Below are 26694 nucleotides of genomic sequence, written 5' to 3'. Positions count from 1 at the left end.
ACCCGTGCATGCATACAGCAGCACACTTTCATTCACTTTACGTGGAGAATTGACAGGAGACAGGGTTGGGAGCTAAGCTCGCACCGTACTCGTATATAGGAAGTGCATTGGCATTTGAGTTTGTGTCAGGGAAGGAGGGAGCTTAGCCTGGAAAAATGTCGTCAGCACTTGAACAAATTCTTCTGAAACTTCTTGTGCCTGACAATGTGGTAATACAACAGGTAAGGAATACAGGCAAGATGTAGTAGCCTACGCCTTTGCCAAAATTGCTCAGCCTCAGCTCACTCAGGCTCAGATCAGACAAGACATTAGTAATACTAATAGTAAAATTAGAGTCTCACTCTCAGTCTCAGCTCCTCAGACTGACACTGTGAATCCTGATCTGCTGATTTGGGTTTTTTTTGCATGATGATTTCCAGCAGAACTTGAGAAGCCGAGGCTGAGACTGAACTATGTGTATGTCTGAGAGTGAGACCTGATTTTGCTTCTGTGACTGAATGATGATCATGATGGTGATGGTGGCGGTGGTGATGATGAGGATGTTGATGATAACGGTAACCATGATGTCATATGATGTCTGTGCCTCTGGCTCTGTGGTGATGATGATGATGGTGGAGATGATGGTGGCGGTGGTGATGTTGATTATGATATGATGATTAATCATAATTGTGATGGTGATGATATTGATAATGCAGATGGTGGTGGATATGCCTATACATGGAGCTATTTCATTTGTATAGTGCTAGTCATGTTTAACAATTTATTTTTTTACCAACACTTGGTGGTGATGTTGATGAAAAATTAATCTTGAAATAATGTTTTTTATTTATTTTTGAGCTTTGCCAAAAGTGTTCAACGTTTAGATCTAAATTCCTGATGAAACTTCTTTGTTGAAAGTTGGGTGAGAGAGTTATAGGCCCTACTTTCTTTACCTTCAGATCTCCACAGTACGAGCAGTATCTACATTTGTACGATTACGTTCTGGATTCATTTAAAATACAGTAACTGAACAATATTGATTGCAGGGAGATTTGTCTCTTATTTCAACTGAGGGGTGGGTTTAGTTGGGGTCAAAACTTAAGATAGGCTACTCTCGCAATAAATGTGAGTGCTTTTCTAAAGGTCAAGTCATCACAGATTGATATCAATTTGAATAGAGAAAAATCAAACAAGCATAACACTGAAAATTTATTTGAACATTCAGTTATAAAATAAGAAAGTTATGATATTTTTAAAGTAATATTTTTCACAAAACTCATTGACATGCAAATGAGAGTCAATGATGTCTGGCACTCACTACTTTTGTTTTTTATTGTTTGAATTGTAAAACATTTCATTTTTTACAGATTTGAAATTTGACCAATAAGTTTCAAATTGACTGAACAATAAAATGTTCAAACAATGGTAAATACCACATGCTAACAGCTCTAGAGTAAAGCTGTGTTTCACATAATCACATGACAATAAGGAGAAATTAGAATATTTCATATTTATAATAAATAAAATGCATGTACAAAGAAGTAGTGAGTGGGTGATGTCATCAGTCCTCTCATTGGCAGGATGTGCATATAATTTTTTTTTTGCAATAAAGGGAAGCTTAAGAATGTAAAAAAAAAAATTTATCTTACACATGATTTTGTTAACATTCTCAGTGTTACACTTGTTGGATTTTTTTTCTTTTTTTAATTTTTGTTGGACTTTTCCTAATTAGCTTTTCATTCTACATGTATATTGATATGTGAAACTAACTGAGAATGAGAAACTTCTTTGGTTCATTTTTTTTATAGACAACCTGAGGATGATCTGATCACCTTATAAAGTAATCAATTTATGAATGATGATAAAATGATGTTGGAGAAGGGAGATGATATAAGGAGAGGGGGATGCCCCTTACAGGTCAAGTCCATCCCAGAAAATATTGATTTGAATCAATAAGAAAAATCATAGAAGCAGAAAGCTGAATATTTTATCAAAGTTGGATGTAAAATAAAAAAAGTTATGACATTTTAAAGTTTTGCTTATTTTTCTAAAAATAGTTAAATGCACAACTCAGAGATATGAGAGAGTAGATTATATCCCTCACTATTTTGTTTTTTACTGTCTGAAATATACAATATTTCAATTTTTACAGATTTTACAATAAAGACCAACTTGACTCAACCACAAAATCTTAAAACAATGGTAATCCCACTTGTTCAGGGAGGACTAAAACTTGTTCACATAACAATGAGGAGAAAATAATTTCAAGTAATAAAATACAAAAGAAATAGTGAGTGAGTGATGTCAGCAGTCTTCTCATTTGCATACTGACTAGGATGTGAATATAATTTTCTTGTGAAAATGAGCAAAACTTTAAAATGTCATAGTAACCTTGCTATTTTACATCTGATTTTTATGAAATTTTCATTGTTATGCTAATTTTATTTCTCTTTTTTGTTTATTCAAATCAACTTTTGGTTGGGTGGACTTGTCAATGATTTCAAATTTGATCTAGAAGTTGTATTCATCCTTCCTTTAAAATTGTTTCCTTATCTTGTTGTTTTTTATTATCTCCAACACCTTTCATCAATGTATTTTATGATTTCACCTAATTATATTCAATTATGTTCACCAAACCCTTTTTATCATCAAACATGTTTTCTCACTACTGGTTTGGGGGATTCATGTATTCCAGATAAGTTAGCTTGTTTGTTATTGATATGCTATTTATTTTTGTAGTTGAATATATATGAACTCTTAAACTTTGATTCCTATTATCAGAAACAGACGTTCGTTGAACCAGTTATAAATAGAGATTTGTTTTTGAAAATATGAAAATGGCAGAAAATTTGAAAATTTTAATTTTTCATCCAATGAGATGAAGTGGTCTAATTTTTTCAAACTTAATAGCTGTGATTGTGAATACAGAATATTCAGTTTCACTTTCTGAAACATTTCATATTCAATTTTTTTGTGTGTAATTGATTTTCATGAATTTATTCAGACTCTCATTATATATTTCAAGCTTTATAATGGCCTTTTTTATCCTAATGGTCCTCAGTATATGGAAGTGTTATGGAAAGTTAGAGATGTAACTTGAGAGATTGTTGGGTGTTGAATGCCTTGATCTTTTCCACTTATTGAAATTTTTATTGCAATTTCACAGACTTGTACCTAGTTTTTTAAAGATAAATCATTAACAACTTAAGAAATCACCCATGAATCCACACCTGATTACGAACATACATTTCCATCCTGTTTTGTTTCAACCATATTTCCCTTTCATTTTATAACTTTATTTAATCTACAGTTCTGTTTCAAAGCTTTAATTATTGTCAGATAAAGATAATGTGAAAAAAATGAAATGTTTGAAAAACTATAAATGTCATAAAACAAAATGTGTGAAAGATGTGCAATAAAAATGATCACATTTTATAATTCTAATTTTTTATTGATAAATTTCCATTATGATATTTTTTCACTACAAAAACTGTACTTGGCATTACCCATTTTTTCCTAATTTTTCTTAATTTCCTTTGCAGTGATCTGAGTGATTTTTTTTTAATGTTCAATTTCATTATTTCCACATGGACATAATTCCACATGCTACGTCATTCCCTTTTTAATTTACCATGTTTTTTGTTTTCTGATTCAATCCCTCCCCCACCCCATTTCAATGTGCTTCATCACTTACTCATTTTCATTCTTTCTTTCTTTCTTTCTTTCTTTCTTTCTTTCTTTCTTTCTCTCTCTCTCTCTTTCTTTCTTTCTTTCTTTCTTGCTTTCTTGCTTTCTCTCTCTGTCTCTCTCGTTCTTTCTTTAAAAAAAATCTTTCTTTGTTTCCTCCCCTATCTCTTCCACCTTGCTCTTTTTGATTTTGATATCCTACTCTTTTTTTCTCATATCTCTTTCCTTGTTTTCTATTTGTCAACTTTGTTTTTTCCTGCCATTTCCTTCTTTTTGTTCACTTTTCCTCCTCTACCCCTTCCCCCTCTTCCTCCTCCCATCCCCATTCCCTTCCCTCCCCTTATGTCTTCCTCAACCCTTCCTTCTCCCCTCCCATCTTCCTCTGCCCCTCCTCTCCTCCTCCTCATCTTCCTTCTCCTTCCCCCACTGCAGGGCACAGAAGAACTGAAGCAAGCTTTGAAGAGCCCTGGCGTTGTGCCAGAGCTATGTTCTGTCCTTACGACGTCTCAAAACCCACAGGTACAATTTAGCCCTTTGCTAACCTTCTCCTTTCCTTCCGCCATTCTTCCTGTCTTTCCCACAAACTTCATAGACATGAGATGTTCGCATACATGAAGATTTAAGGGAAAACATTAATCTTGTACGCTGCAATCAGTTAAAGGTATAAGAGCACAAAAAGGGGGGGGGGAGTTGATAAAACTCTAGCATTTCTGCAATACCAGTCTTGAAAATCTTGCTTTCCTATACTAAAAAAAGGGAAGTTTTTTATTTTGTTTACTGAAAGTAACATTTGCTCATTTTAATTTGAAGCAACCTTAACTATCCTGTTTTCTCTGTTAATGTGAGAGGGAATCAAAAATACTTCACAGGTAATTATATTTTTTTGCATTGTTTCATATTTCTGCAAATTCTATGTCCCTGATTTTACCATTAATTCTCCCAAGCTTTATCAAAAATGCTATACGACTATTGGGCTTCATCTGCATCAATAAAAAAAATTAAAATTTATTTGATTGGTAAAATTTATACCCTTTTCAGTACATTGATTTCCAAACGTCTACGAAATGATCCCCCCCCAAAAAAAAAAATACTCTTAAAATGGGCGGGAGGGAGGATACATAAATGCCAAAATGAAACAACTAAGGAAACTATTCATTCTGATTTCTGGCATTTTTTCACCTCAGCATTAAAATTATCACATGAATTCCACCCACCAACCAGCAAAGACCATCCTGTTCAATGTACTTATCTGGTAGGAAACGTAAGCAGCAATATAGTTGTGTCTGGTCCCCACCAGGCACTCATATATCCCTGATTATGCCTTTAAGCTTTCTGAACTTGGCAAGGCAGGTTGTGAAACCTTTATTTTTGATGACTTCATAAACTTTTCTCCTGTTGCCGCATGGATTGGATTAACCAGTGTTTTCCCCCTCCCTCACGTTGACCCAGTTGCCATTTTCTCTCTTGGGGCCCTGCACTCAGATTATTTGTCTTGAACTAATTGTCAGGATTTTCATCATAGAGTGGCATGCTTACATGATTTCTTTGGTCATAATCTGTTCAGTTGAATTAGTCTGATTTGTGATATACAGTGCGTCCCAGAAAAAAGTGAAACCGAGAATCGTAGATGATTTATCATAACTTAAAGGTCAAGTCCACCTTAGAAAAATGTTGATTTGAATCAATAGAGAAAAATCAGACAAGCACAATGCTGAAAATTTCATCAAAATCGGATGTAAAATAAGAAAGTTATGACATTTCAAAGTTTCGCTTATTTTCAACAAAATAGTTATATGAACGAGCCAGTTACATCCAAATGAGAGAGTCGATGATGTCACTCACTCACCATTTCTTTTGTTTTTTATTGTTTGAATTATACAATATTTAAATTTTTACCAATTTGACAATTAGGACCTCCTTGCCTGAAGCACAAAATGTTAAAATAATGGAATTCCACGTGTTTAGGGAGGAATGAAACTTCATTTTACATGACAATGACGAGAAAATCAAAATATTTCATATTTCATATAATAAAATACATACATGTACAAAAGAAATAGTGAGTGAGTGAGTGATGTCATCAACTCTCTCATTTGGATGTAACTGGCTCGTTCATATAACTATTTTGTTGAAAATAAGCGAAACTTTAAAATACCATAACTTTCTTATTTTACATCTGATTTTGATGAAATCTTCAGTGTTGTGCTTGTTGAATTTTTTTCTTTTTATTCAAATCGAGTTTTTGTTGGGGTGGACTTGTCCTTTAATAACAAATATAATAGACAACTGACCTATCAATGTAAAGCTTAGAATCTCTTCTTTCAGGGGCCTGTTGCAGAAAGAGTTGCGTTTAAACACAAGTAAAAAAAAATCAATCGCAAGTCAAAAATGCGCGCTGTTGATTGCTTGAAAATCAAGTCGCGCATGATTTTTGTCTCACCTGCGAAGCAAAGTGAGACTATAGGCGGCGGCGTCAACATCAAATCTTAACCTGAGGTTAAGTTTTTGAAATGACGTCATAACTTAGAAAGTATATGGACCTAGTTAATAAAACTTGGCCATAAGGTTAATCAAGTATTACTGAACATCCTATTAGAGTTTCATGTCACATGACCAAGGTCAAAGGTCATTTAGGGTCAATGAACTTAGACCATGTTGGAGGATTCAACATCGAAATCTTAACCTGAGGTTAAGTTTTTGAAATGTCATCATAACTTAGAAAATATATGGACCTAGTTCATGAAACTTGGACATAAGGTTAATCAAGTATCACTGAACATCCTGCATGAGTTTCACGTCACATGACCAAGGTCAAAGGTCATTTAGGGTCAATGAACTTTGGCCGAATTGGGGATATCTGTTGAATTCCCATCATAACTTTGAAAGTTTATGGATCTGATTCATGAAACTTGGACATAATAGTAATCAAGCATCACTGAAAATTTTGTGCTAGTTTCAGGTCTCGTGATTAAGGTCAAAGGTCATTTAGGGTCAATGAACTTTGGCCGAATCGGGGGTATCTGTTGAATTACCATCATAACTTTGAAAGTTAATTGGTCTAGTTCATTAAACTTGGACATTAGAGTAATCAAGTATCACTGAACATCCTATGCGCGTTTCAGGTCACATGACCAAGGTCAAAGGTCAATGAACTTTGGCCGAATTGGGTGTATCTGTAGAATTACCATCATAACTTTGAAAGTTTATGGATCTGATTCATGAAACTTGTACATAAGAGTAATCAAGTATCACTGAACATCCTGTTCGAGTTTCAGGTCACATGATCAAGGTCAAAGGTCATGTAAGGTCAATGAACTTTGGCCATGTTGGGGTTTTTTGTTGAATAACCATCATATCTCTGTAAGTTTATTGGTCTAGTTCATAAAAAGTGGACATAAGAGTAACCATGTATCACTGAACATCTTGTGCAAGTTAGAGTAGTATTCAAAGTCAGCACTGCTGCTATATTGAACCGCGTGATGCAGGTGAGACGGCCAGAGGCATTCCACTTGTTAGAGTTGCAATTGATTGCAACTCTTTCTGCAACGGGGCCACAGATGGTATAACTTAGATCATTTACGTGTGAACAAGCAAAAATAATTTGACGACAGGATTTTCTTTTAAAGTCACTTGTTGGGAGGGGGTATCTGAATTTCAAAAAGCAAATTTTATTTCTGTGAAAAACTTTGTTCTTTATTTCATAGATTGTGAGGTGTTTTGGTAGTTAGTGTTTTGCACGATTTATTTTTTAATCTGAATTGAATGTGAATTCAATTTTTTTAAACATGCTACTCATGAACAATAATTATTCACGAACAATTAACATTATTTAAGAGATTATTGGCAAAATTTCTGTTTGTCGCTTGTACATGTATGAATAGAATATTTTGTGTTTTTATTTTGTACTTACAGTACCTAGAAATTAATTCACAATCATGATTTTATATAATAATGACATTTATGTATTTTGTAATTACTGTACCTCGAAATTAATTCACAATCATTTTATATGTTAATGATGGACATTTATGTAGAATGAAGTTATGGACTTCTCTACTGTATATTACCGGTAACATTTTCACAATTTACATGACAACAGCTCTCTGCCGCCAGAAAGAAAAGAGGAAATTTGGTTAAGTAAAGTCACAATGATGTCCTTTGAGTGTCTTTATTTGAGTCATAACCGTAATGGAAATGTTTTCTGACAACCACTCAAAGTGACATTAATCACCCGTTACAAAAGCACCAGAAGCCAAGTGCAAAGAATTAGCCTGTTAATGGGGTGCATGTGGGTCTATTACTCATCAGACAGACATTGTTTTCCCCCTCCCCCATCCTACTTAGTTGCAGACTCAGACCATAATATCGTTTGTTGAAAACAAGTGTCTGAAAATCATGCCATGCTAAGCCAGTAGCCTGAATTAAAGGGGTACTCCATGCTGAAAATAATATGATTTGAATGGATCCGATCAGGTGAAATGAGAAAAATAAAAGACTGAAAATTTCATCAAAGTTGAACGGAATTAAAAAACTTGCATTATTTTGATAAAAGAATTCTCTGCATGCCTTCATGAATATGCAATGAGCAAACTGATGATGTCATATCACAACTTGTTCTTGTATATTAGTAGAGCTTCAGTAAAGCTTCAGCCTCTGTGCATTGGTTGTTACGCTGAACTTCATTGGCTCTACTCACCAATGCAGTAAAATGTAAAAAATTGTTAAATAAATCCCCCAAAATGATGGTTATTCCTGACTAGTATACTAGAGTAAGTGATGTTTTTAACAGAAGGAAAGGGAAAGTGGGGACATGACATCATGCAGCCCACCTATTGTATTATGGCTTCAAGATCTGTTTTTGAAAAAAAAGACATTGCTGAATTTTAGAATTAAATAACTTTATTACAGACATTTCGATGAATTTTTCAGCATTTTGCTTAAGTGAATTTTACAGGTACTCTATTTCATATGTAAATACAATTGTTTTTATCCTGGAGTACATCTATAATAGGCATTCATTGCAATTTGGAGAGGGGCCTTCTCTTTTCTAGAGCCCGTAATACAAAGCTTAGCAATGATCGTAGAACATCTTGTAATGATTGATTGCATTGACTACAATGTACAATCAATGATTGAAATCAAGCAAACCTTTGTGTTACAGGACCCTGGTCTCTCACTAGCATTTTTTTGTTTATTTACATGAAATTCAAATTCAATTCATTTTTTTTAAAATGAAGTATGCAATTACTTTACTGTAACCATCAAAGCATACAGCTACAATAGTTGGTTCATTATCTGTCCTAATTATGCTCAATCTCTTCTATTCCTGATAAGCCAGCAGCCTAATTGGGGAGGGGGCTCCCCTTTTCCGGACTCTCACTGGCAAATGCAATGTCACGATACTGCACATCTGGTATAGTGCCGTTAACTCACATCATTGTCATGTAAAGTACAACAGGACAAACTTTACAAATGAACCACATTGTGCCTTGTGGGTTGAAGCTTGAAAATCCCTATAGGAAGAAGAGCAGAGGTCACTCTCCACAGTGCTGTGGTACTTTGGAAAATGGAAGCAAGTTAGAAAAGTATCATTGTCATAAATGAGCAAGGTGTGTTCGTCATTTACATACATGTAGGCGTCAATGCAATTTAACCGCACATTTTCTTCAATATCTGTCCATATAGAACGATCATTTCTTCCCAAATTTTGCCTGAATGTGCAACATACAAAAGGTGTTTCAGAAACAACAACTCAGATTTCACTGATGTGTCACTTGCTTCCTTTTGCCAAAGTTGGATCCATGTAGGGGCACATCCAGCTCATGCCCCCCCCCCCCTTTCATGAGGAACATAAAATATTTTTTTTATTGGAATATGCATACAAAAGTGAGAACTTTTTTTTTTTGCCGGGACATTTGCTGACCTGCAGTTTGTATGGTAGTGAAAGCCTTTTTTATCTCTTTTTTCTTTTTTTGCGCGTCAATTTTTTCCTGTACAAAAGTGCCCCCCCCCCCCTTTGGAAAATCCTAGATCTGCACATGATGTAAATGATCACAAGGAGGTATGAAAGTACAAGACTAATCAGTCCTGCTTTCTATTGTCGTTCCCATGGGGGATCCAGGTTCGACAATTTGCAGCTGTGCTTCTGAGACGGCTGGTCCGAAGATGGAAAAAATTCTCTCCAGATTTCCACATTAGGTAGGATATCCTGATAGTGGAGTAGAATGCATTTCAGGGTCTCTAACATAAAGCTTAGTGATTGATATTTGGGACTGATTTCCTTGTCTGATTGCATTGATTGTTGTGTAAGATCAATCTTTCAAACCAGCCCAGTGATCGATCTTTAAGCTTGATGTTACAGGGCCCAGAGATGTGTCTACTTAAGTTTGTTGTCATCCTGATACTAATTCCCAACATCTTTTCTTTTGTTTTTCTTTCATTGATCAATGACATCCATTATTATGATGCTGCAGGATAGTAATAGTTTCCTTGATAATTTAGAGTGAAGTGCAGAAGGTTATTCTTGTGTAGCATGTTTTTCTGAAACATTCCGCCATTTTTTTTCATTTTCTTTGATTCGTTTTTCAAAACATTTTCTTTTGAATTCAAACTGATTACAGATTTATGAGTAATTATTTAATCCCTCTTTAATTGTTAACAGGAAGCATTTCTGTCTAGAATTCCACACATCTATCACTGAGAAGAAATCAGAAATTATTTAGCGCCCCAGGTTTTTATCTGTTGATGCTCTATGTCAGATATTGAAATAATATTCAAAGGAAAATGTTAAGAAGTTCAATTACGAATGAAACAATGGCTTTAATTCAACAACACCATGAAGATTGAATATTTAAAGAAATGTCCCAATGCAATATTTTTCAGGTGTGAAAATGTTTTTCTTAATATTTTGAGTCTAATCTATCTTGATGATATATACAAAGTGTATGTTTCATCTAAAAATTCTATTGAATCTACTGACAATTCAATTTGCCTCATTCATGTTGCAGCCTGAAGCAAATATCATTGCAAGTTTTGCAGCATGAAAATGAGTGAGTATTAAACTTGAAATAAAATTGTATTTTATCAAAATGTAATATTTTGCTGAGTGTTGTGGACTGTATCTATTATGTATGAATAATTAAATGATGATAGAGGAATCCTTTTCAAATTAAACTTAAAGTTAATGTCATAATGGCAAAACAAGATTTTTTAACACTTTGAATAAAGCATTTCTGAATGCCTTTGTTATTACTTAGTGCCGAAAATATCTTTCACATATATGAATGTCTCAACTTGTTTAATTTTTGTCTTGAAATAAAGTCGCATGATTGAATTTTGTCTTAAAATAATTTTTCGCCTTAAGAGCAGAAGGGTTAAAATTTAATGAATGTTTTGAAAATATTCAATCAAATCAGATGAACTTTGTATGAGATGACCGTTAATGTCACAAATTATTTGATTTGATTGAATAAAAAAGTGTAATGCAGGCAAGACTATGAGAAGCATTCCACTTGTTAGAAGAATGTGCCTCAATGAATTCCTGGAAATCAGACTTCGGAAACATTAAATGTGCAGATGAGACTCTCGACAGTGCATGCCTCGAACTAATCCATCAGGCTGCCATACAATGAGTCTTGCCAAGATTGGGGTGGGATTGATACGTACATTTGTACTGGGAGTATACTTCCTCATCATTCAAAAATCAAAAGGCTAGGTTAATCGTTCTAGGATTAACAATTTCGAAGTGTTTAGACTTTTTAAGATGTATTGAAATGGAGTTGGAGGAAGTGTACATGTATGGAAATAAAAGTAGTTGAATGTAGGGGAGCATTGTGCACAGCCTTTTCAGAAAAGGTTATTTTTTAGAACCTAAAAGTATGCTATACATAACAGTATGAAGTTAACTAAATCTCACAGACTGGATTTTCCAACCATTTCAATTCTTTGTAACTACGTCTCTGGGAAGGGAAATTAACTTTGATCTGAAGTTCAGGTCACCCCCCCCAAAAAAAAAAAAATTGTTTGAATATGTAGAGGGGGAGGAAGGAAGTATATATGACATTGAACATTTCATTAAAATAGGATGTAAAGTAAGAAAGTTGTGATATTTCAAACTTCACTTTTAAGTTTTTTATAAAGATTCTGAGGGGATGAACTTTGTTTACCTTATTTATTTATTCATGTTTAACTGATTTTACAATAGGCTCTTCATTGAACAGTCTACAATATGGCAATGCTTCATGTTCATGGACGGAACAAACTTTGTTTCTAAAAAAAATAAAATGAAATGGTCAGATTTCATATGATTGAAGAAAAATAGTGAATGCATGATGCTGTCAGTTCCTTCTTTTGCATACCAACCATGATGTGCTTTTAACTTTAATATATTTCTTATTTTACATCTAATTTTTAATACAATTTTCAGTGTATTGCTTGTGTAATTCTATTGACTCAAATCAACTTCTTAAGGGCCGTTTGCACCAGCCAGAGTTTTCAAATTAGCATGCTATTTCTGATCCAGCAAATTATTCCAATCTGAACAATATTGCGATTATTTGTATTGGAGATGTAATTATCGCTCCAGTTCACTGGATTAATCTAGAGATTGCAATCCCAAGTCAACTTGGGATTATTTGCAAAATAGCGTGCTATTTTACAAAATATCCCGCTAATTTGCAGGTGCAGATGCACTCAGGATTATGTATTCACGGCATCACACCATAATGCAGCGATGCCTCACTCGAGAACCAATCACTCTTCTTGCGATGGTCGAGACGGGGTTTGTTGAATCTTGAGATTAATCACGAAGAGGGTTGATCAGGCTAAAATCTCGAGATTGAGAAAACTTGGGCTGGTGCAGCACTGCCTTTATTGGGGTTGGCTTTGCTCTAAAGTAGCTTCCTATGTGGTATATTTACTTTACTTGGGTTATGTTTTCTTGCTTGTAGGAGAGTCGTTCGTAATAGCGTGGCACAGCTGGCTGCGGCAATCGCACGCTATGAGCTTGCTGATCAGAAATGGCCAGAGATTCTACAGTACATTCAGGAAGGTGCCACCAATCCAAACCCACAACAGAGGGAGGTACATATGAAACTTTATCCCTTCTATGAATATTCATGAGTATATGGGCAATTCCATAAAATATTTGTGTCTGCCCCCTTTATGTTGGACCTTCATGGAATTTTCTATCTCTGATTCCTTTGACAGCCTTTAATATTCTCAAGAGACCATGACTTGGTCAGTTTATGAAATAAAGTAAGACATGAGAAAAATGGGGGTCGGACGTACAAAAGATTGATCATTTTATGGAATTGCCCATATATGATAGGTCATTTGGTGCTCATGTGATGAAATATATTTTTCACTTTTTTTCCCAGGGCAAACCTATTCAGAGCTCAATGAAATTTTGAGCTTGCTCAGTTCTCCCCTGGCAGAAGAATATAAAAAAATATTTGGAGCTCTTGCTCAATCGTGAAGAGAGTGTTGTCTCTAGTGGGGAACCCTTGCAATGTAGGGATGCTGACACTGATCAGATTACTGAATTAATTTTGTCTACAATAGGAATGCAAACCAATGGGGAAAAAATAACAGATTTATCCATCAAATTTAAAGAAGGGATATAAAGCAAATGTACCAGGTGTTTCTTTCAAAAGTATTAGTGGGAAGCATTCATCATCGGTTGTACTGGCAACAAAACTATTTTTTCCTCAGGGCTTCAACGGGAAGTTCACCCTGACGAAAAGGTTATTGTAAATATAACAGAAAAGGATTTTAAATATTACCAAAAGTTTGAGAATAATCCATCAAAGATTACGAAAGTTATTAGAATGTTAATCATTTTATTTGTGACGTCATATGCAAGCATTTTTCCTATGTATCGTATGGTAAAAAGTCAATGAAATGTCATTTTCTCAGAAAATTGAAAATGGTTTTTACTGTACCTTCAGTATATCAATAGACAAATCATTTCACACCCGTTCTTAAAAAGAAGAAAATTAAGTCATCATGAACCATTAAAAAATTGAAATTTATGCATTATAAATTGCATAACATTATGGGGCAGCTGATTGTTCATGACATCACAAATCAAAAACTTAAAATTCTAATAACATTCCTCAAACCTTCACCAATATTGTTTTTATAATTTTTTTCTGCTATTTTTACAACAAACTCTTCTTCAGGGTGAACTTCCCCTTTAACTCCTCTGAAAGAAGTACATGTAGTACTTGCCATTCCAAACTTGGATTAACAATTTCCCAATTTACTTTTACATTAGGGCCCCGTCTTACAAAGAGTTGTGATTGATCCGATCAATCGCAACTATGGATAGCCAGCAATGTCAACATCTATTATGCATGTTTGTTCAAAATATTTTCTAGCTATGATGTATATTCATGCATTCATTGTTGTCTTGAAATTTCAATGTGCTTATCTTTGCTTACAAAGGACATTGTTCACATTTCCTGTAGAAAAAATTACGACACTGATGGATTTCCATAGAGTTATGATTGACTGGATCAATCGTAAGTCTTTGTAAGACGGGGGCCCAGGGCTCTGTTTCATGCAATCAATTGTACAGTTAAGCATAACTTTTTAAAGTCTTTGTTAAGTCGTGTACAAGATCCCTATTATTACTTGTAAATACAAAGCGCATCTCTTTTATATATCATAAGCAAGGTAATTGCAACTTGTAGAGAAGTTAGGTAGATGGAAAAAAACAGATAAATAATTTCAACAAATTTGACTGCAAATAAGTCCAAAAGATATCCATGCCCAGCTGAAATGTCTAAGTAAAATTTCAGGCAGTTTTCCTTTTATATGCAAAAGTCAATATTTATCGTATATACCAGGGGGCCGTGGAATTGATGGGGCCTCTGAGGGGTAAGTGGCAAAATCCAAAACGGTAAAAATTACCTGCTGGTTGTGTCAGGTTTTTTTTTTTTTTTTGCTCGTTCCCCCCCTTACTTTCAAAACCATTCCATGGCCCCTGTAGATCACAACTGAGGTCATCCAATGTATAAATAGATATTTCTTTTAATTGCAGCTTTCGAGTCTTCTCCTGAGTTGCATCGTGAGTACGTCCGCCAACCATCTGCGACCTTTCTACAAGGGACTCTTCCACATGTTTGATACTATGCTTGTAGACACTCAGAGTAAAAATGTTCCCTTCTATGCAGTGAAGTAAGTGATAATCCATTTCATTTAAATGGAAAAGTGCAGTCAATATTAAGAATATGGTGTTTTATGGTAAATCCCCCTCCCCCTTGACAAAACAAATGAAATTGGGAAAGATATATATTGAAGTAGGCTCTTCCACATGTTTGATACAATGCTTGTAGACACTCAGAGTAAAATTTTCCCTTCTATGCAGTGAAGTAAATAATAATCCATTTTCTTCAAAGGGGAATTCCAGGCCATATTTTGAATTTAGTTATTCATGGTACATCCCCCCCCCCTTGACAAAAAAGAGTATACAATCCTCCATTTAAATGTAAAATTGTAGTCAATATTCAACATTTTAATTTGGGATAAATTTCTACTAGGTTGTCTTTAATAGGTACCTATAAACATGTTTTTATGCAGAAAATTATTCAATGCAAACCGAGGTAGTTGATAAATCAGGCTTGACTCTATTTGTATCTTATTGATTGTTGTTTGCCTATTTTTTTTTTACTACCCATGACAGGACTATGACAGCCTTGGTTCACTACACAGGAACAGATGAAATAGTAAGTTCGTATTTTTTATTTTGCTTTTCCAATATCTTGAAATCTAGTTTTACTATGATCATGGCCTATTGAAGCAGCTAACACGTAAGAAATCACCCACAAGATGTTTTTCTATACTTCTATCATAATTATTTGCCATTGTGGCCTTGTTCAGACCCTATTGTGTGTACAATATCAGCTTTAAAGAGGATTATTAATTGAATGCGAATTGATCATTTCATCCCATTACATGTATCATTCCCCATGCAGCCCCTGTTCAGACCACTGATACCAAAGGTTTTAGCAGTCATTGATGAGTTGCTGGTCAGAGATGAAGACCAGGGATGCGAGGCCATGGAGGTCTTCGATGAACTTGTCGAGTGTGAAGTATCCATCATCGTACCCCATCTCAAAAGTGTTCTAGAGTTCTGCTGCCAAGTGAGTTTGTGATCTCACCATTCAAATACTCATAAATTTCCTATTTTATGTATAAGTTTTGCAAACATTTACTGATTTTTTTCTCTCTTATTTTTTCTGATTTCACACAAGCAAATTTTTTCCAAGAGTTTCATTCTCCTTTAATTCAAATTGGTATCGGATTCGACTTCCTGTTCAATTAATGTATTAAAAACAGGTACACTTTTTGTGCTGTCATTTACTGGAAATATGCCAGTGATTATTTTTGGTCAAAGTTTGATTTTCGTCTCGCCCACTGGAGATGAAGGTGAGACTCAAGGATCCAAGTGGTGTTTGTCTGTCATCTTTCTGTCACAAATGTCAAAGTTTACCTGCATGACTTTCTTTTGACCAATGATTTTGTAACAGTTGCTTGGACACTATTAACAAAACTTGGCTTAAAGATACTCTTGGGACTCCGTCATGTGATGATTGTGTCAGTGGTCACATACCAAGATCAAAGGTCATTTGAAATCTTGTTTAATAAGCTCTTGCAAGATTCTCTTTCATTTGCTTATGCTCACCTGCAAGATTCAGATTCATATTTATTTCCAACAGAAATGACATAAATGTTGATACAAATAATTTTCACACGTTATAACAAATATTAACGATACAAATCATTGTCATTACAATTATATTCAAAAACATCAATGATAATTAACATATAAAGATATATACAAAATATGATGCATTTTGTAGACAAATATGATATGATTTAAATAGAAACAAGGCAAAAGCAATTTTGTGTCTCGCCCACTTATGAAAATAACCAGAAATAGTGTGATTTGCGAAGGCACGCAACAGAATTGTATCGAAACTTCATTGTGAAATAACTGGGATGGATTACACTTGTCATAAGAGCCTTGCACGTAAACTTTAATGTAATGTTGAACAGAAAATGACCTTTGACCTTACCATATGACCTCCCACTGCAGTAAAAGATGCAGGTGGCCTAAGTACATCTACCATCCAAATTTTGTTGAAAAGTGACTTACGGTTGCGGGGTTAGGTGTCATAAGAGAGTCTTGCATGTAAACTTTAACGTTGACCTGAAAATGACCTTATCATGTGACCTCCGACTGCAGCATAACATGCAGGTCCCCCAAGTCCATCTACCATCCAAGTTTGGTTGAAAAGCGACTTATGGTTGTGGAGTTAGGTGTCATAAGAGAGTCTTGCATGTAAACCTTAACGTTGACCTGAAATTGACCTTTGACCTTACCATGTGACCTCCGACTGCAGCATAACATGCAGACCCCCCCCCCCCCAAGTCCATCTACCATCCAAGTTTGGTTGAAAAGCGACTTACGGTTGTGGAGTTAGGTGTCAAAAGAGAGTCTTGCATGTAAACCTTAACGTTGACCTAAAGTTGACCTTTGACCATACCATGTGACCTCCGACTGCAGCATAACATGCAGGTCCCCCAAGTCCATCTACCATCCAAGTTTGGTTGAAAAAAAAACGGTTGTGGAGTTATGTGTCATTAGATTTGTGACGGACGGACGACACTTGGATCCCTAAGTCTTGCCTTCACCTCTGGTGGGTGAGACAAAAATGAATTTGTGGAAATGGGAGATTCACTCAAAAGCATAGCATGTATAATGTCAACCTCCCAAGACTCTCTTGTGACAAATAACTTGCATTAGAGGTCCATACAAACCAGGATGGGTCATTAATGCAGTTATGTTTGAGAAAGTGCGATGAGAGGTCACAGGTCATATGAGGCCCTCAGTGTCCAAGTTTACTTTCAAGATTCTTTTTGAGCCTGCTGCTTTGTATCTACAGCTCTGAAGGCTATCAAACAGGAGATATTTGATATACTGGGAGAACCTTCAGGTTGTGATGTTCTCGGAGGTCACACACCGAGGTCAAAGGTCATCTCGGTTTACCTGCAAGACCTAATTTTTTCCTGCTGAGATATAGTAAACAAGACACCCATGAATAGTGCCCTCTTTTGCAAGTAGACGAGATACATTATAACCGATCTATTGTTTTAAGATCTCCATTAAATGCTTATCACATAAACATGTGTATTCTTGATTTTTTACATATTTTATATAAAATAGCACTTTGAATGATTATCCCTGAATGCATAGAGCTAGTACTGGATTGCAAAAAAAAATAAATAGTAGAAATTGGTCCAATGAATGTTCATTTCAGTTAATAAATGAATGAACTCTATGTCTGAAAATGTATTGGTAGTAGTCATGTTGACTGAATCTTTAATGTGAAAAACATTGTTATCATATTACCGTGGTTTTGTTTCCCTCGAAATCCATAAAGCATTCCCTTATTAGTGAGTATGGGAATAGCAGAAGACACTACAGCTGGAACTCGTTATGCTCGTAATAATTCTGCCTTCCTGTTATTGTGATCCACACAATTCACTCATGTCTCTATTTTCTCTTTGTCTGCCACACCCCTTTTCACTCCTCTCCCCATTCCAAAATATGTTTTTGCACAATGCTCAACTCTCCTTTCTCCTCCCCTCCCCGTACCCCACCCACAACCCACTTAATTTCAACCTACCCATTCTACCATTTCCCACCCCAACCTGTCCTACCCTATTTATCCTTACCCCACACACCTTGACCTAACCAACCAACCCAACTCCATTCCACCCCATTCTACCAACCCTACCTTACCCTGTCCTTACGCCCCCCCCCCACATGCATACAATCTATCCATACCTATATTTACCTTACCACTAACAATTCAACTCCACTCCACACTAATCTACCCTACCTGCCCCAAACCAACCCCTAACTTACCCCCACCCCACTTGAATCCCACCAATTTTAACATTATTATAAACCTACCAAACCAACCTCATTCCATCCCATTCTACTATCCCCAACCCACGCCCCCCCCCCCATCCTACCTTACCAATGTTGACCTCAACATCAACCAACCCAACTCAACCCCATTCATTCCACTAAATATTTTATTTGAAATAATAAAATAACATCTCCTTTTGTTAGGTAGCCAGTAACGGAAACCTTGGCAACAATGCCCGTGTCAAAGCCCTGTCTTTCATCAGCTGGTTAACGAAGTTAAAAAAGAAGGTATGTGTCACCACATTCACTCTCGTTAGCACCCCTCTCTGAAGCTCATTGCCAATGCTATTGTTTCTGGCATCATAACCCATTTTTCATCCTTTTTGTTTGTCGTGTTGGAGATTGTGGTTTCTGATGAGAGGAAAGCGGGCCCCTTGTGGCGGTCCAATGTTCATGTATCACCAATACGGGGAATGAATCATGTCAAGCCTCAGTGAAAATTTAGAGAAATGTTATGATCACATCCTTTTGAAATTCATTACATGACTGTTTTTTATGTTGATTGTGAAAAAAATAATAAGATGGGAATTTTCTGTAAAAAATGTTATTCTTTTTGAAAAGCAATGTAACACAATTTGATGGGTGACTTATTAAACATGAATAAAGAACTAAAAAATACAATGACTGGTTATTTTAGATGAACAGCCAATTCTTCCAGAAGGGGAACACTTATATCTCTTTAAGAGAGGGATAAATATGTTCCTTTGCAAAAAGCTAAGAGGGCCTTTTACTCTCTTGTAATTTTTGTTGTTGACATGCTGAATTTTGTTTCTAATTGGAAAAGAAGCTGATGTGTTTGGAATTATAGGTTATTTGTGCCCTCTGTTTAAATGCAAACACTACCATTATTAAATATTTTGAAATGTGTGACATGAAGTTTCATATTTTTTTTCACTTTGTTTTGTTTTTTGTGTTTCAGACTATCTTGAAGAACAAATTAGTCATGCCTATTTTGAATATTCTTTTCCCGATTATGTGTGAGCCAACTAGTAAAGAAGAGGAGGATGAAGAAGAGGATGACAATGGGGAGGAGGTAGAGTCTTCTTCACCATCATCATATGCTGCACAGGTATAATGAAAATGGTGATGATGACGATGATGATGATGATGATGGTGATGATGGTGATGATGGTGGTGATGATGATGATGATGATGATGATGATGATGATGATGATGATGATGATGATGATGATGATGATGATGATGGTGGTGGTGGTGATGGTGATGATTGTGGTGATGATGATGATGGTGATGATGATGATGATGATGATGATGATGGTGATGATGGTGGTGGTGGAGATGGTGATGATTGTGATGATGATGTTGATGAAGGTAATCATGTAGTGGTGAGGGTGGTGATGACGGCTGTGGCGGTAGCAATAATGGTGATGATGATGATTATGAAGATGAAGGTAGACATCTTGGTGATGATTGTGATGGTGAGGATGATGAATTTAATGGCAAGAATGATATTCAAGGAAAAAGATAATAATATGCAACTTAACTGAAACTTTAAGTCATTCTTTGGTCACAAGTTTCATTGGGAAACCGCCTCTTGATTATTGCATTGTTCCCTTGACTTTTTTTTGTTTTCTTTCTGTAATCTTATATGTAGGTCTTAGACACAATGGCATTACATCTTCCACCAGATAAGCTAGTCCCCCATCTGCTGCAGTTAGTACAGCCAGCCTTGGAGAGTGAAGACCCTTATCATAAAAAGGCTGGACTCGTGAGTCTAGCTGTCTTGGCAGAGGGTTGTGCAGATTATGTTTGTAAAAAGTGAGTTGCCACAAATCTTCCAGTATATCAAGCCCTCCACACACCTTATCACTGGTCCATGGTCCAATTTTGGAACAAATCGTATTTTGCTTATATTGTCTGAAAATGTGAATGAGAAGTATCTTTTTTTATTTGAGGATCAAATAAATTGTATGACTACTAATGTAACAATTTTGGATTATTGCAAGCATTTATTTTGGTGTAAAGGCCACCTTGGTTTCAAATTGTAGCCAATTTTTATTATTTTCATTTTTTATTATTTTCATTCTGTAAATAGTATAATTCTATTGTCGTAATTCTGTACATGTCCAGGACCCCACTGGAAATAAGCTTTCCAGCTGTTATGGGTCATCCTGTGCAAGTCTGTCCATTCTTTTGTATATATGTTGCGGTGACTTGCCAAATCAAATCAAATTTGTACGATTACCGTGACATCACTATCAATAGATTGGCTTTTATTCTAATTAGGATGGTAGCATAGTCACAGATTTGAACATAAGTATTTGTATGATGATTTAAAGCTTTACACAGTGAGATGTTCTATGTCTCAATATTTGCATCAAATTTTACTACATTTTATTCAAAAATTGGGTAGCAGACCAATCATATGTTGTGTGATGGCCTTTAGGATATTGAAAGAGAATTGTTTGTGGGCTTGAGCATGCTTTGGAGATGTATATGCTCATTGAGTCTTCATTATTATCTGTATTGACAGTCGCAAATCTGTGACACTTGCCCTGTTCTCTAATACGTTTAACATCATTGTCTTACGTTTAACCCATGTGCAGACACCTTGAACAGTTCTTGGAGAGCATCTGTAATGGCATTCGTGACACCAGACCTCTAGTCTATAACGCGGGCCTGTTTGCACTGGGTCAGTTCTCGGAACATCTCCAGCCTGAGATATCACGCTACCACAATCAGCTCCTCCCCCTTCTGTTCGGTTACCTTGCCCAGACGTCATCCCAGAATGCTGAGCAGAGGCCAAAGGGCATCACAAGGATATACTATGCCCTTGAAATGTTCTGTGAGAATCTAGGTAGGGATTCAATTTTCTCTACACTTTTCCGGCGGTACAAAATTGTAGTTGATAATAAAAATGACTTGTGAGGCACACCTGAAAAAGCCTTTTGCAATTAGCAATCACGCTTTTTTACACAATCATTGAAATAAAAGTGTACAAAATAAAGCACTCAATAAACTTAACAATTTTCTAGTAAAAAAAACAAAACAGTTGTTTTTCTCCAAATTCAAGTGTAAGTTTTTCTCCCCATAGCAACAATATCTGTGTTTTATGTAGATTGTTTCTTCGAAAATTATCAAACTGCCTACAATTTGATAGACTCCATGTATAATAATGAATGTTATTGAATAGTTCACAGAATTATATATTTAAATGAATTTTATTGTTTGATCATATTTTGTTTTGATATTCAGGCACGGAACTGGTTCCATATCTACCTACCTTAATGGAACACTTACTAACAATGCTGCATAATGCACAAGATGTCCACATCAGTGAACTAGCCATTAGCGCCATTGGTAAGCTATTGCTCTTTTGATTTGTTTGTTTTTTTAAAGGAGAATGAAACCTTTGGAACGAGATAGCTTGTGTGAAAACAGAAAAATCTAAGAATCAGATCAATGAAAGTTTGAGAAAAATTGGACAAATAAGGAGAAAGTTATGAGCTTTTGAATGCTCATAACTTTCTCATTATTTGTCCAATTTCTCTCAAACTTTTGTTGTTCTTATTCTTTGTTCTTATTCTTTGATTTTTCTGTTTCAACACAAGCCTACTTGTTCCAAAGGTTTCATTCCCCTTTAAAGGAAGGGGGAGTAAACTGACAAATGCTTCCAAGTGGGCCTATATTACAAGACCACTCATCTCAGAATGTTGTATTGTGCTAGCCAGATGTGAGTAGTTGAGGATTTGAGGCGGCGCTACTTGGGCTGCTGATTCGTTTCTTTCTTATTACATGCCCCCACCAGCGTTCATCATCAATACAGGCCTTTTCTTCCTTGTTGGTCAGTGCAAGAAATATTCAACTGAATATGAATCCCAAGCACGGGGGAGAATGGGCATTAATCAGTAGACCTGCAAGTGAGATTCCTGGGAAACTATTGTAATCACAATCCATTTGAAAGAGAAGTACGTTGATTAATGCATGGCCCTATTATGGTTTACTGATGGGAATGAGTGAGTTCACAGTAATGGAGCAAATTTTGTGCATGTATAATCCTGTTCACAGTTGTAAATGAACGTGAGCAGTAAACCTCATTTGAGAGATAAACCACCATGGTGGCTTTCAAATTCACTAACATATTAAACCATTAGTGATTTGACAATTTGTTGTGTATTCCTGTACCTTTAAAATATTCTTTTTCATCACATCCAAGCTGAAGAGTAATAAAGTATTTTTTAAGCAGGTATTTCTGCATTTATTGATAAATCAAAATTACAAATTTATAACAATGATATAACATCAAACATACATAATGATCAAATTACAAAGGTGACAATTGTATAGTAGTTAAGTAGATATAGACATAATTCATGTAAATAATAAAAAATAAATTTAAATTCAGAGGCCAGCTATCGTAAGCTGAAAGCTTGAAATAATAGCAGCCAGTATTCATTCATTATCATTGGTATTTGATAAGAACCCAGACAAACGGACATTAAAACAAACAAGATCATTTTTAATAATTGCATTGTTTTACTTTGGTGTTGATAGGTGCTGCTGGAAATGCCGCATCTGAGCACATGTTACCTTTCTTTCATCCTATCATGGAGCAGCTGAAACATTATCTAACAAACGTCCACTCGGGAGACTCACTTATACTCCAGATACAATCAATAGGTTGGTATTTCTCTTTCATTTTGAGGCCACTATCGAATTTGAGCTTTAAAAATGTAAATCCAAATACCTGTAGTTCCAGCAACTTATAATTTAATGACAAAGTCTTCAAAGTAACAATAAATTGTTTCCACGTTATAATCATAGATCTAGGTCTGGTGCATTTATGTAATTCTGTGTAAAATCATGAAATCTAAGCTGATTAGAGAAGTAATCATACTAAAATTTACCAACACAAACAAGCACATATGGGACAGTGTATTATTATTGCTTGGAAACAGACCCAACACCTAGCTGGAATGCCATAATAGCTGTGTCTATTTCAAGCAATTACACATGTGTTACCAGAATAATTTGGCATATATTTTTGTTCATTTAGATAAATGTTTGTGTGACCACTTAAATTGGATTCTGTTTGAACTCATTTTTAAATTGTTACCACAACTGGCATTTATGTTGAAGTGGTGGTCTTTTTTATTTCTGGTTTGACCTAATGATGATCATTGGTCATTCTATCATGAACAAAAAATAAATGAACAAGAAATTTCTACAATTATAATAAATGCAATTCACTTTTTATTTTGTTTATTGTTATCTGTAAATCATTACTGAAAATTATTTATACTATGAAATACAAAAAATTAAATAAAATCTGACCCATTGCTGACATAGATAAGCACATATGGGCACATGAATTATTGATAGCTTAGAAAAATACCCAACTTCTGACAGAATATCAGGCTTACTTTACTTTCCATAATCAATGGAATATTATACAGATATTGACTAATAGGGTGTGTAATATACACATTCTTTGGACCGCCGGATTTGTATTTTCCCGAGGGGTTATATTTTCCCGAAGCGCGCAGCGCTGAGGGAAAATATGGTCACGAGGGAAAATATTAATCCTTTCGGTGGTCCAAAGAATGTTTTTTTTGCACATCCCATCAGTCAATATCTGTTATATTAGATAGCCTCTAATGATGAAGATAAAGTTAGGCCTAACGATGCGTGCAGCATGTTTATGATATTCACAGTGATTGATTGAACTGGTATAGATCTAACGTTAGATCTTGATCTATAGATATCTAAGTAACGTTAGTCTAACGCAGTGAATGACCCTATTCTATTCAAATAAACTTTGTTTAGGCCTAGCCCTAGATCTAAATCTAAGTTCGAGCCCAGTCCAGGTCCAGGTCCCAAGGCAGGCCGATGATGCATGGTAACATCCAATCCACAAGAGGGCGCCATACACGTAGAAAAATATATTCATGGACCGGTTGGTCAATATATTCATCGAAGGTGGACCGGCTGGGAAAATACATTGATTTCAATCATATCACGTGACGCGCTATGGACCAATCGCGCTTGGCTATCTGTCTTGGCTATCTAATATATAAATATAAGAATGACTCAAGTCTGTGTCTTGGCCAAATTGAGTTTAAAATGGGGTATTGTTTCTTGTATATGAGACCATCTTGTGTGTAATTTATATTCCTGGGGCCCGTCTTACAAAGAGTTACAATTGATCTGATCAATCACAACTATGGAAAGCCAGCAGTGTCAACATCTTAAATGCATGTTTTTTTAAAATATTTTCCAGAAATGATGTATATGCATACATTCACTGTTTTATTTACAATTCAGTATGCCTTTCTTTGTTTTCAAAGGACACTGAGCAAATTTTGAAAAGAAAAATTATGACATTGATGGATTTCCATATACTTAGATTGATCGGATCAGTCATAATTCTTTGTAAGATGGGGGCACAGGATTCCATCCAGAAGTGCCGAAAATAAATGGAAAATTACCAAGATCCTCATATTTACACAAAAATTTCTTTCTTTTTCTTGATTTACTCAAAATAAACTATCAAGGATCTACAACCTTCTTATATTCATTTACTAAATTGGTACCAAAGCTTGTATGCATAGAAACCTTTAAATGGTCATTGATATTTAAAATAGCACTTGCTTTCATTTGATCATTTACAGATACTTTGGGTGTTCTAGCAAGAAAGATTGGTAAAGAGAACTTCATGCCCTTGACAGAAGAGTGTATACTACTTGGTCTCAAACTTATAGACCAGGTCAATGACCCCGATCTTAGAAGATGCACGTAGGTATTCGATTGAAGATTGAATCAGATATAACTGTTTGACCCGGTCAAGCCCCTGTTTTAAGTTGGTTGAGCAATTTGGGATGGTGGACTGGTTAAAGCCTGTTAATAATTATAATTAGCTTTTTGAACTTTACAGGCTAGTAACTAAGCAGAGTAGATCCAAGCACTGTTTTTTTTTATACAACAGTATTAGAATTTCAGAATTTTTTTTTTCAAACTTCATCTCATACACATACATACAATTTTCAGGTATCAAAATAGAGAATGCAGAAATGTCAAACAATTGGCTTTGATTGTATTACTCAGAGCTTGATTGATTTATGGAACAACATTATGAAACCTGTTGGATGAATTTCATTGTCATCGTCATATGTACAATAGTAATAACTAATAGTAATATTCTCAAACATTGACTTGGCTTATTCACCCTCCCCAAAAGCCCCCAAAGAGCCCTGGAAAACCAAAAAAAAATCATGGATTCTCTTTTTAAGTTTCAATGTTTAATTGTTAGACAATGTAACAACATTTAGCTGGTGAGTTCAAAAATTAGCCCCAGAAGGTATAATTGATTTTACCGAATATTGTCTTTTGAAAATGATTTATTGAATTATTATTAAATGATTTCACCCATTCATTTTTTTTTGTACAGCTATAATCTCTTTGCATCTATTGCATCCGTCCTTGAAGAGAACATGTCAAACCATCTTCCTGCTATTACCCAACTCATGCTAGACTCATTAAGATCGACAGATGGAGTTGTAGTAAGTATGTGTGTTTGTCTGTGTGTGTATCCTTGTCTGGCTATATCTGCTCTGCCCAGCATGCATAGATTAATGTCGGCAACTGTGGACGTAAGTGTGACATAACACTATCAAACCGGGGACATTTGGTTAAAATGGATGGTGCTCATTTTATAAAGCCTCTCAATTCTCTTATGTAGATGACGCTGAAATATTTTGAAAAATTGCTCAACATTTATATGCACCCATAGCATTCTTGGTCAACGTTAAAGAGAAATGCCGATAGTTGCACTAAACACTGATTTCATGAGAAAGTCTGTAAAACCAGGCTTAATTGTCAGTATATCATTGAGGATCTACATCTGGTACAGTTACATAAACTGAACTTTGTGAAATCTTGAAATCTACGCTGAAAAATGTTCACGCTGAAGATCACCAACACAGATAGGCACACGTGGGACAGTATATTATTATTGCTGGAATAAAGACCTGACGGAAGTGACCGAATCCGCACTTATTTTGCTT

The 26694-nt window shown here is 35.4% G+C and overlaps 1 protein-coding gene across 1 annotated transcript in view; it reads left to right on the top strand.

Moving 5' to 3' along the window:
* Positions 1–38: 38 nt before the first annotated feature.
* LOC121408023 (importin-4-like) overlaps positions 39–26694 on the top strand; it is a 48941-nt gene continuing 22285 nt past the window's right edge. The window contains exons 1-16 of the mRNA XM_041599326.1: positions 39–221; positions 4099–4185; positions 9788–9864; positions 10674–10715; positions 12615–12747; positions 14711–14847; positions 15353–15395; positions 15645–15812; positions 18815–18898; positions 19590–19739; positions 20286–20449; positions 21238–21488; positions 21887–21991; positions 23186–23311; positions 25303–25426; positions 26079–26190. Of these exons, the coding sequence (XP_041455260.1) occupies positions 156–221; positions 4099–4185; positions 9788–9864; positions 10674–10715; positions 12615–12747; positions 14711–14847; positions 15353–15395; positions 15645–15812; positions 18815–18898; positions 19590–19739; positions 20286–20449; positions 21238–21488; positions 21887–21991; positions 23186–23311; positions 25303–25426; positions 26079–26190 (1869 nt within the window). The 5' untranslated portion in view covers positions 39–155. The remainder of the gene's footprint in view (positions 222–4098; positions 4186–9787; positions 9865–10673; positions 10716–12614; positions 12748–14710; positions 14848–15352; positions 15396–15644; positions 15813–18814; positions 18899–19589; positions 19740–20285; positions 20450–21237; positions 21489–21886; positions 21992–23185; positions 23312–25302; positions 25427–26078; positions 26191–26694) is intronic.

This window comes from Lytechinus variegatus, chromosome 2 (assembly GCF_018143015.1).
Source record: "Lytechinus variegatus isolate NC3 chromosome 2, Lvar_3.0, whole genome shotgun sequence".
NCBI classification, from domain to species: domain Eukaryota; kingdom Metazoa; phylum Echinodermata; class Echinoidea; order Temnopleuroida; family Toxopneustidae; genus Lytechinus; species Lytechinus variegatus.
This window is presented reverse-complemented; position numbering and strand designations above follow the sequence as displayed.